Consider the following 13,763-nt stretch of genomic DNA (forward strand, 5'->3'; position numbering starts at 1 on the left):
TCTGAGGAGAGGTCCTAAGCTTTTAAAACTTTCTTAATATGCTTTGGGTTTTTTTGTTTGTTTGTTTTTTTAAAAAGAGCTAAGACTCTTTACGTACTGTAAAATTTGTTCTTCCTTGGATTGAGGCAGACAATCAAAGCCTTACCTCAGTCTCATTGTTCTGCCCCAAACTCAGACTGGCTTTTATGGAACAATGCTATGGCACTATGCCAACGGCCTACATTAAAGGACATCAAGCAAAAACAGCTTCAGGCCTAAAAATGTGTTTAGGTAAATACTACAGGCTCCCATAAAGACAGAGCAAGACAAAGATGGGCACAGATCTTAACCAGACAGCATGTCTGTAAAGGCACAAATGTGCTGATGCCATCACTAGACAAAAACAGATTATGAACAGGCCAAGAAGAGTGAAATTTCCTATGTTAGAAAATCAGAGTCAAATCAAACACCATAGGATTTGGAAAGCCACAAATGTAGACATTAACAGCAATATTTGGGTAAATGTATATAACCTCTTGCATGTACATGGAGTATACATAAGCTTAAAAAGAATTCAAACTACATAAGGTTTCATGCGAAATATTAAACAACTCTCCCTTCTCAATCTCAGGATAATTCTCTTTTATACAACCCTCACATTCCTCTACTTAGCTAAAATCCATCCACCCATCCTTCAAAGCTCAGCTTTTAAAATTATAACAAGTGTAATTCAAATGGAACTGATTTTGTTTTACCAAACCCAAAACAACTCCCTCTCCTCCTCAAACACACACACACTCTTTGGAAATCCTATAGCTCTTTTATTGTTTTTCAAATTCTTTAAAAGCATGTATGTCCACAAAGAACTACAAGAGAAAATTTTTCTTCTGTTAGAGAGAATCCTCTCATACAACAATCAATAGTTATTTTGTTGGAATTATGTCAAGAGTTTAGTTCCAGACCTTGGTAGAAAATCTAAGCTTTCTCCAAAACAGCCATATCAGAAAATGATACTAATATGACAAATTATCACACTAAGGATGCAAAGTACATGGTCCTGTAATAAAGAAATTAGTTTCTAAGTTAGGCCTCTATAAAAAGAGAAACAAGTTCAACAAAACCCTTTCAGTCATCCTCCCTTAAACTCACACGGAAACAGAACCACTGACAGAAGGGGTATTCAAATCATGATCCATTTTATAGAATGTCAATAATCCCAATTAATTCAATTAGCCAAGTGAAAGTTCCTGGTGGTCTATTTCCCCTTGCAAGTTCATATATGAAAAACACTTTCTCATCTTTAGCTTTTGCATCACCGACTCGATGGACATGAGTTTGAGTAATCTCTGGGAGTTGGTGATGGACAGGGAGGCCTGGCGAGCTGCGATTCATGGGGTCGCAAAGAGTCGGACACGACTGAGCGAATGAACTGAACTGAAAGACACTTCCACCACGGTTATCACAGCAGATCTTTGGCTTTCTCTCTTATATACCTTCAAAATTAAAGCACTTATCTGTCTGCCTCAAGTCTATAGGTAGAACATCCCTCTCACTGCCCTCTAAAAAGAACACTGAAACATTCCCCTCAAATGTGAATTAATATCATCAGTGGTTAAAACCAAAAACTTTCTATAATAATTTCAACTCTATAATTTTTTTTTCCTCCCACCTTTGCAGCCAAAAATAATCTCAAGCCAGGTCAGAGGGAAGTCGTCTGAGTCTTGCACCAAGAAGTTCCTTGGAAATTCAAAACTGTTAGAAGCTTCTTGGTCGCTTCAGTTCCATTCTGAGTGCTCTGAGAGCACAAGTTGCCAGTTTCCTGGCTTTCTGAGCAGAACGCGGTACAGTGTAGTACTAAGCAAATACTATTGTTGTTACTGAACCTTGGGTATCTCAGCAGATATGAGCTAAGCACTTACCTGAATTAAAAGGTTTTATATATTTAATCTCAGAGAAACACCACCTAAGAATAAAACAAAAAACTCCTTGTCAGTTAGCTCAGGCCCTGCTGATAGAATAATACCTACAATTTGAAAAAATTTACTGAAGCTGGATACTTTCCTACATGCTTTAGGTAGATGATCTTGTTTAATTTTTACTAAAATCTGGGCCTAAGAAGAGGGTATTATTCTTTTTAAAAGAGGAAATACCCGAGGTCTAAGGTTAAGACGTGCTCAGGGACATACAATCAGAGAGTGGTAGAGTCACAGTGATAGAGATTTGAATCCTGCTTGGCTGACCCCTGGTGGCTCAGATGGTAAAGCGTCTGCCCGCAATGCGGGAGACCCAGGTTTGGTCCCTGGGTCGGGAAAATCCCCTGCAGAAGGAAACGGCAACCCACTCCAGTATTCTTGCCTGGAAAATTCCATGGACAGAGGAGCCTGGTAGGCTACAGTCCATGGGGTCACAAAAAGTCGGACACAACTGAGCGGCTTCACTTCACTTCACTTGCCTGACTCCTGGTGACCATGATTCTATATCATCCTTCTCATACACGTGACCCCAAATGAAGAGGTGATTGTCCAACAGAATGATGCTCAGCTGTGTTCTTTCTATAAAACTTAATAAGTGACCTTAAAAAAGAGGTGATTGTCAAGTAGGCATCTGTGGCGGTTACTGAGAATTCTGGTCACATGCCTGGTTCAGAAGTATAAACTAGAGCCTTAAATGCCCAGATGCTCCTCTTTGACAGATCTGGCACTGAGTCCAGGATGAAATCCAGTGTTCTACTATGATCCTGCATTTCATCATTCATTACTGCTTTACATTTGACCCAAAATCTCTTAAGACAACCTTTCCCAAAAGTATCATTCATGGATCAGTTGTTTCAAAGACAATTGAAAAATCCTTGTAGAAAATACAGATACCTGGCCCCCACCCTGGATGTACTGGATCAGGAGGAGGTATGACAATAAGATACCCTAGAGGTGCTTTTGCCTGTTGAATTTTAGACTACTCATCACCTCGGAGCAAAAGAGCCAGGGTAATCAAAAGGAAGTAAATGGAAAGCTAACCTCCAAGTCAGGCTGGTGTTAAGAAAAAGGACAGAGATCTTGTGAGTAGACATAGAGCCAAAACCTAGTTTGGGAACTGGAAAAGATCTTGGAAATTGTCTATTTCAATGGTTTTCTATCAGTGTTCCATGAAGCCATAGGAGTTATAAAATGGGATATCAGAAAAAGGAACCAGTAGTCAGAGTTTATAAAGTCCTAAAAAAGTGACTGCAGAAGTCCTACTGATAGATGTTTTGTAACCTGGATTCCTGTGTAAAATTTAAACTGAATAAACAGCTCTGCTGATTTAAAATAAAGAGGAGTTAAAAAAAAATATCGAGACCCAGCATGCATCCCAGACCAACTAAATCAAGTCTATGCAAGTTGTATTTTTCAGTATCAGGGGATTCCAACATATATCCAAAGCTGGGAACCACTGCAGTAACCTGATCTGTGCTCTGTCATTCGAGATAAAAGAAGACTAAGACCCAAAGAATTTAAAGGCGATCAGGATTCAAACCAGTATCTCTCAACTGCTAGCTCACCATTCTATATCATTCTCTCTCCTCAATCAGAATGAACCAACTATTCCTCTAAGGTAGAGAGCACACAAATCAAATTATCATGTAAGTTCACATTTTCAGATCTCTGTAATTTTTTAAAGAGTACTTCATATACATTTTCTCTTCAGATTTTTACACAGGGGAAGTAGAAAGGGCAAGACTTATGTTTTACAGATGAGGAAATCAAAGGTCAAGTAAGTTAACTTTCAGTGGCTTAAAGGTAGGGCCAGAATTTAAATCTTTATATTCTAACTTCTGGATTAAGTATATTAAATTTGGCAAGTGATTATTGAATGCCCAGTGCATGTTAGTTAAGACATGGTCAAAAATGCAAAAAAATATCATCCATGCCCTCAATTAGTGTATAGTCTTCTTAGAAAGACAGAGACAACTAAAATACTGCACTGCCTGACTTAAGCCTTGGATTGGCAGAAACTGAAAACTTTCCTTGACTGGTCTTGATGACAAAGTCCAATTCTCTTCAGAATCAGTCTGTGGCTTCTAATTTCTTCCTGACTATGGCTATTTATTCCAGGGGACACAAGGATTTGAATATAGCTACTGCATCTCTAGACATGGCCATGCAGCTGAATATTCCTTGACAGGGGTAGAGAAGAAAGAATGGTGCAATTTCAGCGAGATTCATTTCAGATTCTCCAAAGCCAAGGATATGACTCAGCAGAAGACTGGGAGATTCCAAGACAAAGGACTAGATAGAAAAGGAAGGGTATTCACAGAAATATTTTCTTTTCCACTGAACAGTCTACAATTTATAGACAGACACAGTTATCTATAAATAAACAATCTTTACAGTTGTTGAAGATAACTCCTGCATGCTAAAGGGGGAAATAGCATGTAGGTACTAATATTTGTATCTATGATTCAGGATGACAGAGAAGGTCACAGATGGACAAGAGTACTCAAAGAGAACTTTTTCATGAGGAATTCATCAGCCATTGCAAGATGTTGCCATGAAGATTTTGTTACATAAAAGATAACGAGAAAACCAGGAACTCCTGTTGTATTACTGGACTGAAAGCGCTGGCCAGAACAGTCCACCACAGTTTTTCTCAAACTTTAATATGTATCAGAATCACGTGGTGGCTGTGCCCCCCTCCCCCTCCTCTGGCCCTCGACCAGAGATTCCAATTCAGCAGGTCTGTGGTGGTGCCCAAGAATTCATCTCTCTTACAAATACAGGGGATGCTGATGCTGTTCAGATCTAATATTTTGAAAACTGCTTGTGTATCAGAAAGTCTACACTATACTGGGCTTCCCTGGTGGCTCAGCTGGTAAAGAATCCGCCTGCAATGCCAGAGACCCTGATTTGACTTCTGGGTCAGGAAGATCCCCTGGAGAAGGGATAGGCTACCCATCCCAGTATTCTTGGGCTTCCCTGGTGGCTCAGCTGGTAAAGAATCTGCCTGCAATGCGGGAGACCTGGGTTTGATCCCTGGGTTGGGAAGATCACCTGGAGAAGGGAATGGCAACCCACTCCAGTATTCTGCCCTGGAGAATTCCATGGGGTTGCAAAGAGTCAGACACGACTAAGTGACTTTCATTTTCATACTTTATATTATACTGGATACACACACACTTGTAAATTATGGCAATTTAGTTAACTCCCTATTGTTGATTTTGTAAATGATACTCTCTATACCCACCTAACAGCCAAAAAAAGATTACTCAGCATGAAGTTATGGCTAGTCACCTAAAGAGACAATCTGTTCTAGAGCAGAAATATATGCGTTTGGACATTCCAGAGATTCTCACTCAAGACAACAGGCCCCAGGTTGAGAACCCCTTACTTGTATGCTAATGCTTCAAAAATATGTATCTTCAGCCTGAATTTTTATCCTGAGTTTTAGTAGTGTATATTCAAATATCTATTTCACATCTGTATTTGGATGTCACACAATTGCCTCAAAATCTACGTGTATTGAGGAGTGACTGTTTAATAGGGATGGCATTCCTTCTTCGCAGATGAAGAAGTTCTGGGATTTCCTTGGTGATGCAGTGGGTAAGAATCTGCCTGCCAATGCAGGGGTCACAGGTTCAATCACTGGTTCAGGAAGATTCCACACGGCATGGAGCAACTAAGCCCCTGCGACATAACAACTGAGTCTGCACTTACTGTAGCGCTCACAAGCCCAAATGCGGTCTGTGTGCCGCAACCAGTGAAGCCCGTGTGCCTAGAGCCCGTGCTCCGCAACAGGAGAAGCCATGGGAATGAGAAGCCCACGCACCACAACCAAGAGTAGCCCCTGCTCGCTGCAATTAGAGAAAGCCCACACGAAGCAACAAAGACCCAGTGCAGCCCAAAATAAATAAACACAATTACATAAAAAAGTTCTGGAACCAGACAGTAATGACAGTTGTGAAACACTGTGAATATACTTAGTGTCATGTAACTGTACACTTTCAAATGGTGTATTTAACATAACATGCATTTTACAATGAAAAATCTACATTTACAAAACTGACATTATCACCTCCATTCTCAACCTCCCACACATCCCAAATTTGTGCTTTCTCTTATATTTCCTGTCTTTGGACATCTATTACTAGTCTTATTATTTACCTAGTAGCCCATGCCAGAAACCCGAGTCATCTCTGACAATGCTCTTTCATTCTCCCACTTAACAATCAATCATGAAGTTCTGTACATTCTCTCTCATTAATAAAAAGTTAACTTGGAATAGTCCGCTACCACTATCCCCAAAGCTTCTACTTAAGTTCAGGCCACCATTATTAGCCTCACAGTCTCCAGCAGTTTTGTTCGTTCCCACCTTCCACCTAAACCCCACTTCAACTGACTCTTCTTCATCTTGCCATAGTGACTTATCTTGTTGCTTAAAAACCCACCACTGCCTTTAGGATAAATTCTTCATGATCTGGCCTCTGCCTACTTCTCTGTTTTATCTCTAACCATTGTCCTACACAAAGCCAAAATGCAGTGATATAAGCTACCTGCAATTTCCAGCTCATCACCAACTTTTTTTTTTTTCAAACCCAAGTGCCAAGTACACATATCACTCTAAATTCCTAGAACTTCATTTCCCTCTGTTTAGACTTGGCTTAAGTTCTACGGAAAAGACTGAATTTACATCATCTTGCTCAGGAAGCCTTTCAGATGCCCCAAGGATGATGTCCTTATTATGAGCTTCTATGTTTACTCATATCTTAATATTACGCTTTAAGTTGAAGTCATCTGTCTCCTTTAAAGACCACATTATCCTTGAGGGTAGGGACTACATATCAATGCATCTCCAGTGCCTAAAACAGTACATAGCATGTGGTATGTTCTAAATAAATATTTTTAAATGAACAAGTGATACCCTAGTGAATAACAGAAACCCTGATATCAGAAGTTACACAACTTTCCAATGACTTCCTACCTTACTCTGTTTAAAAGCCAAAGTCATTACGATGGGCTACAGAGTTCTGACTTCATCTCCTGGTATTCTCCCCTTCATTCACTCAGTTCCAGCAACCCTTTGAAGCCTTGACTGGAAAAGCATTTCAGCCAAGGAGCCATTTAGGCACATGCATTAAGGAAGGAACTAAAATACACTGAGCCTCCAGCATGTGCTAGGCACTTTCATGTGTCATATCACAGGATCCTCACAATCACTCTAGGACAAAGGCAATACACCGCCATTCCTATTGACTGAGTAAAATTTTGGACAATGACAGCTAAAGAGACTAAGCCTAAGAGTAGATTTTGAATTTGAACAGAGGGATAACTTCCTTGGAAAGGGTCCATAGTGACTTTTCCTCCCCTAGGTATCTTGTATGCTGGTTATTCTGTTTGCTGGGCCTCCTCCGAGCCAATTCCCTCTGCCCTGCTCTGGGAAGCTGACCTCAATGAACTACATTATCCAAACTACCTTGCCCCGGGCTTCTGTCTGGGTTTTGTCAATTGAAGGTACCAGCTGGAGACTAGAGGGCAAGAGGATAAAGGTTAGGGCATTTATTCCTCTACCTTCCTGCTGCCTTGTCTAAGTCCTTATGATGCCTGCTTAACACTTACGGCTATAGCTTCCTGTCGGACAGTCTCCCAAACTGTAGTTCTCACTGGGCCCTGGTAACAACACTCCCCTTTCTTACCCTTGAGGCGTAGGAGTGCTACTGATTCACCACTGTTGGGTTTCACCATTTCTTTTTAGTTTCTGTTAACAATGATCATATGTCTGTAAATCATCCTTTGGTTAAACTCTCTTAAATTCTTTTGAATCCACCAATTATTTTCCTATAAGGACTCCTGACTGATACACTAGGAAAACAATAAATGTCATGTTCTTCTCCTTTGTTCTTCCACTCATTAAATTTCCAGTGTCTTCAATCAAGTCTCCTTCCTCTCCTCTAACCTGAAGCTTCCCATTTTTCCATGCCTACGTGGTGTCCCAAAAAGTCTAAGCATCGATTACCCACAGAGCAACACTGCTGTTACTATTCTGCTGAAACTCAAGTGACATTGGCACTCTGTTGTCCCTGCAGTTCTAAGACTGGTTGGCTCTGTTAGTCTTAGCATCCTGGCAGGACAATAAACTCACTGCAGGGAAACTGAGCAATTGTAATCTCCAAACCAACAAATTTTAGCTCAAGAGAACCTTAGACTTTACCTTGGCTGAAGTGAAAGTCATTCAGTCATGTCTGACTCTTTGCAACCCCATGGACTGTAGCCTGCCAGGCTCCTCTATCCAAGGAATTCTCCAGGCAAGCATACTGGAGTGGGTAGTCATTCCCTTCTCCAAGGGTCTTCCTGACCCAGGGATCGAACCCAGGTCCTCTGCATTGCAGGCAGACTCTTTACTGTCTGAGTCAACAGGGAAGCCATGTTATCACTCAGTCACGTCCGACTCTGTGTGACCCCATGGACTGTAGCCCACCAGGCTCCTCTATCCACGGAATTCTCCAGGCAAGAATACTGGAGTGGGTTGCCAATCCCTTCTCCAGGGGATCTTCCCAAACCATGGATCGAACCTGGGTCTCCCGCATTGCAGGCAGATTCTTTACCGACTGAACCACCAGGGAAGACTTTGCCTTGTCTCAGCACCTTATGTTACAGATGGGAAGGGTCAGGCTCACACAGGGAGACTCACGGCTCTACAGCTGAAGACTTAAGTTCATCATCTAAACTCTGCCTGCTACTTCACCAGGCTGTGGTACTGCACTGGGTACCTAACAGGCACTCAATATGATTACTCACTCCTAAATTTATATGGGCTTTGCTTTGCTCAATACTAGGCTCCATGCCTCGATGAGTATCTGGTACATATGATGCACATAGCACATACTTATTGATTTTGAATCTAGGACACAGAAAGACAAGTTCCTTGGAAGTTATCAGAGCTCAGAGGATCATTTGTAATAATGATAATAATCCCTTATACACCTAAAGAAAATGTATAGTTTTCAAAGTGCTTTCCAATTTAAAAAAGCCCATTTGATCCCACTGAGGTAAACACAGCAGGGATGCGTAGTCCGTTTAACAGATGCAAGCAACCAGCCTTTGAAAGGTTCAAAGTCAAGGTCCCCTGACTGGTATGTAGCAGAGCGGAGACTCCTGTTCATATTTTCTGACTCCCAATTCAATACCACCTCCACGACTCCACGTTGCTTCTTTAGCTTAGCCATGCTGCTTCAAGAAAAGGAGCTGGGGGGTTCATTCACGGAGCTAGCCCAAATATTCACAATGACCAGGTGAATTATACACTGATGCCGATAGAAATGATTTTTCTTTTTAAAAAATCCACGTAAAGGTACTTCTATTCCACCTTTGATTAGATACAGTCCGCAGAATACCTCCAACTCGATACTACAAGGCTTGTTATTTCCCACCGAGAGGACAGTTACCATCTATGTGGTCTGGAGTGAAGGAGACAGCACTTTTGAGACATCACTTTCAGTACAGACCAAAGTCAGGCCCTTTTAAAACCAGGTGTTCAGAGAAACAGCATCTTGTTTCTCAGCCTGACGCCACCAGAGAGGAGCTGTCACATGATTTCTTCAAGATCAAATGCACCAAGAAGCCATCTGCAGTTTTTCTGATTGAATTCTCTTATAAAGAACACTTTAAAACAGATTTCACCCTGGGTTTTAACTACTAGTATGATCTCTGATCCTAATCAGGGGATCACAGAAACCAAAGATAACTTAAACATATATCCAGCCTCTTTGGATTTTAGTTTCCATTAAGAGCTCAGAGTATTGGTACAGAAAATTACCCAAAGTCTTACATCAGGGATTACAAACTCAAATGCCTCCCAGGCACCAGGTAAATAAAGTAAAATCCAGTATGACAAAATAAGGAATAATGGAGTCTACTCAGTGCTTTTTGGGGGGGCCATTACTTGTGGCATGCCAGATCTTAGTTCCTGGGCCCATTCCTCCTGCATTGAGAGCAAAGTCTTAACCACTGGACCACCAGGGAAGTCCCTGGAGTCTATATAAACTGTAGAAAACTAATTTGCTAGTTGCTTCTGAGCTCCAACCACCTGTCATTTTCCGGGTACATGAGTTAACAGCTTTTCCAATCCCGCCCCCCTGCCCCCGCAGGAAATATGCATTTTTTAAATGTTAAATTTTTTTTTAAAAGTTAGTTACTAATTAAAAAATGCAAGTCTTTTGTAGGCTATCAGCCAGAGTTTGACTTTTCCTTATGGGGTAGGTTTCCAGCTCCATATGAGAGAGGAATGATAGCAAACGTGCCACTTTCAAGTCAAATATGGCATAGGATTCACGGCTTCCTTCTCAGAGACCCTGTGGAAAATGTTGGAAAAGTGGACAGAAAACTCCTCGAGTTAGTAGGAATGTACCTTGACTGGGGGTCTGGGGGATATCTGCTTTATTAACTAGACAAACAGATACCCTCTGGAAGGAATCTGCGGGGAAAGATCCCCTCTGCTAGGTATCTGGGCAGATAAGTCTCTGAAGCATCCAGGAAACCCATATACTCCAGTGTGGGGATGGGGAGGATTGGGAGAACAGTTTACAAGTATAAAGACAGACAGTTACTGGGAAATATACAGAGTGCGATATGACGGGTACAATCTCTTCAGTCTTGGGACAGAGAAGGTAATAACCTCTCCTCGGGCGCCCCCTTCGGGCGCCTCTTTCTCACCATCGCTCCGCAGCCGTCGATTCCAGGGAACGCCCGCCATCTTAACGCACCTTTCTGCGCAGGTGCCCGGGAGCCCCACGAACCAGCCCGGAGAGAGCCCCGCCTCCCGCCACACCGCTCCGCCCCAAGCCCGCCGCCAGCCACGCCCCCTTTCCAAAGCGCTGCTCTTCCCCCAGGAAAGGCTCCTCCGCTTGTGACTGCGGAGAGGAGGAAAGAGCCGCTGGTCTAAATCTATCGTTATATTAGAAAGTCATTTCTACAGCTTTCCACACTTTACCGGAATTACCAGATCCCAAAGGCTGCTACAAGATAATTTATTACAGGCTAGTCAATAATTTCTTGTAACAATGGCACATACAATTTAAAACAGCAAAGATGCTTAGTTTCTTGTTTCATGTAATGGCTAATGCAGAGTCCTCAAGAAGTCCAAGAGGCTGCTATGAGGATATTGAAGGATCATGTCACATCTCTGAGCAAGGGCCTGGGAAGTCCGCATGACTCCCTGGGAGTGTTGAGCCCCCCTCCCCAGCTGCTCCCCGTCCCCCCCAATCCAGCCTGTACCAAGGGATCATAGTCTAAGTTCCTTCTGTAGAGTTGAACGGTTTATGAGGGGGACAGCAGCTGACCTAGATGAAAGGGAGTGAGGACAAAGGCTAGATTCTGTCTGCAAGGGGAAGGACCACCAGAAGGCAGTGGCCGTAGGTGAACAGGGCTCCTTCTAGACTGATTTCCACAATTTTTGGCTTTGTTCAGGGTTTATCTATGAAGAAGCCCTCTCTCCTGGATTCTTCAACTAGAGCCTCTCATGTCCTGAAGCATCACTCCCCTTCCTAAAGGAGTGAGGTAGGGAGACTCCTGGGCAGGTGGCCCCTGGTGCTTGGGTTCCAAACAAATTCTGTGCAGGCCTCTGAAGCACCATGTGAACCTGGTTCTACTCATGACAGCTAATCCGGGGGAAGGGATGAGCATAGCTCATTGCTGAAAGGTATCTTGTTCGGTCTCAATGCCCTGTACTCACTTGAGCCACTCTACACTGCTGGGTTCTGCTCAAGGGATGGTCTGCATTCACTTCTGTGTGTTCCTGCCCTGGCCACACTCCAGTTCAGACTACAGGGCTCAGCAATACCTGTAGACTCAACAGATTACTTACCTAATTAGGCACAAGCTCCAGGCCCCCTAAACGTGTTCCTCTAATGATTGGTACGTATGGATCTAACTGGATTAGGTGTGGTATGGAGAGGGGGAGAAGAGGGTGTGGGAGTGACGGATCTCTACCAAGAATGGCTGACACTCTCAGAAATGTCTGCCCCTCCGTGAAAAATCTCCCTGTGTGGTAAGCCCCACAGCCCAGCTCCTAGCACCACAGACCTGCTGGTCAGGGATTCAGACCCTTTCTGTGAAAAGCCACACTCACACCACCCTAGATTTTTCCTTAAACATTCCTAACTGAATGAATCAGCCTCTTGACTGTGAGGATCTAAGGTGACTACGTAGTAAGTCCTACTATCCCTGACTTGTGGAACTGGTGCCCTCTGGTCGGCACAGCAGCCTGGGTGCTCAGCTCCCCTCCTCCATGGAACGAGACTCCGATTTGAGCTTCACAAACTCCCGGGCCACTTCGTCATTGCTCCTCTGAGACAGAATCCGGAGAATGGTCACGCCTGTCTCATCCATGTGGATCTTCCGGCCCAGGGGGCACCAGCAAGCACAGCTGCCCTTGGCTGCCACATCCCTCAGAGGCATCACAGCCAGCCCCAGCACACGGTCCTCCCGCGCAAAGCAGTAATCCTTCACGCATATTTGCAACTCATAGGCTTCTGGCCCCTCTTCGTTTCCCAGGAGGCTGTGAGCACAGGGTAGATGGAAGATAGGAGACCAGAGATGAGGGCGTCCTCAAATGAATTCACCCCAGCCGCCATCCAGCCCATCCCTTCTCTCCTCTCTTAATTCTTACTCCACAGATCACCCCCATCCCAAAGTCCTTCAGATCCCCCAACCATAACTTACAAGTGAAACGTCTCGTTGTACTTGGGAGCCCAGTTGTTACTTTTTGACTTGGTTGTGAACTTCCTCTTTTTATCACTTTGGTGAGGGCCAACCATGGTGACTTCCACAAAGGGCCGGAACATACCTGCTGTCTGCCACTTGAGGTCATTGGCAGCCACCACTACACAAACATGGAAACCTGTGAGGCAACCCATCACGCATTCCCAGTTCTTGAGCCCCCAGCTGGGATTCCCCTTGGAGAAGGGCTAAGCTGAAGGGTCAGGATAAGCAGTCCCTGCCTGACTGATGGGGCCACTGGGCAAGAAAAGGTCTCAAGCCTGTGTATCCATGCCACTCACCTTTCACCGTGACCTTGTGCTCCCCAGTTCCAGGATGTGTAAACAAGTCCACCTGAATAGAGACTTCTCCCACAGGATCATCCACACCGGAGCCTGGCGGGCAGAGGGACAGATGGTTCCCTACTGGAGAACTGGAAGACTTTACGCCCAGTTACTCCAGGTAAAACCAAGAGCTGGGAGGCTACTATTCTACACCCTAAAGCAAGAAGCAGTCACCCACAGAAGCTATGGAGATGTGAGCCACGGGGAAAGAAAAAGAAAAGAGATGAAGAATGAGGCGGTGTATTAAAATACAAGTCAGGGTGAGAACATTTTAGGTGAAACTTCTTCCAAAACTACAACTGGAATCTCTCAGGTTCTCCAGACTTCTCTTATCTCCTGGGCTGAAGAATTTTTCATTGAAAGATGTTGGGAAAGGACAGTGCCGCCATCCTATATTTTGGTCTGAATATTGTGTCCACCCCGCGGTTTCTCAGCAGAACAATGCGGGTCCCGTCTAGCCCAAAGCAGCACCTTTCCACCTATGGGCTGCACACAGTGACTTCTTCCTACTCAAACCTGGGCCTCTCCACACACAGCTCCCCAGTGCCCCCTGGCAGTCTGCAGGCTCCCCTCAGTAGAGGCCTCACTCTATTTGGGGAAAACCCCGGTACCCTACATCCCAGATAAAATTTATTTTTTGTCCTCAGATGGAGCAGTGGGGCAATTCTGAAGACAACTATTGTTAACCCCGTCTCGGAGTGTACAAATACACTGC

General features: G+C 43.8%; 2 protein-coding genes across 10 annotated transcripts in view; both read right to left on the minus strand.

Moving 5' to 3' along the window:
* The window catches only part of LOC122453344 (phospholipid-transporting ATPase FetA-like), a 100,051-nt gene extending 98,310 nt beyond the window's left edge, over positions 1 to 1,741 (minus strand). For all 3 annotated transcript variants that reach the window (XM_043487333.1, XM_043487332.1, XM_043487331.1), the window contains exon 1: positions 1,649 to 1,741. The gene's annotated coding sequence lies outside the window, so the exon portion shown is untranslated. The remainder of the gene's footprint in view (positions 1 to 1,648) is intronic.
* Positions 1,742 to 10,959: 9,218 nt separating this feature from the next.
* The window catches only part of UNC13B (unc-13 homolog B), a 203,353-nt gene continuing 200,549 nt past the window's right edge, over positions 10,960 to 13,763 (minus strand). For all 7 annotated transcript variants that reach the window (XM_043486619.1, XM_043486623.1, XM_043486622.1 and 4 more), the window contains 3 exons: positions 13,007 to 13,099; positions 12,669 to 12,828; positions 10,960 to 12,504 (listed from right to left, as the gene is read on the minus strand). In XM_043486619.1, coding sequence (XP_043342554.1) covers positions 12,219 to 12,504; positions 12,669 to 12,828; positions 13,007 to 13,099 — 539 coding nt within the window. In that variant the 3' untranslated portion in view covers positions 10,960 to 12,218. The remainder of the gene's footprint in view (positions 12,505 to 12,668; positions 12,829 to 13,006; positions 13,100 to 13,763) is intronic.

This window comes from Cervus canadensis, chromosome 14 (genome assembly GCF_019320065.1).
Source record: "Cervus canadensis isolate Bull #8, Minnesota chromosome 14, ASM1932006v1, whole genome shotgun sequence".
Lineage (NCBI taxonomy): Eukaryota > Metazoa > Chordata > Mammalia > Artiodactyla > Cervidae > Cervus > Cervus canadensis.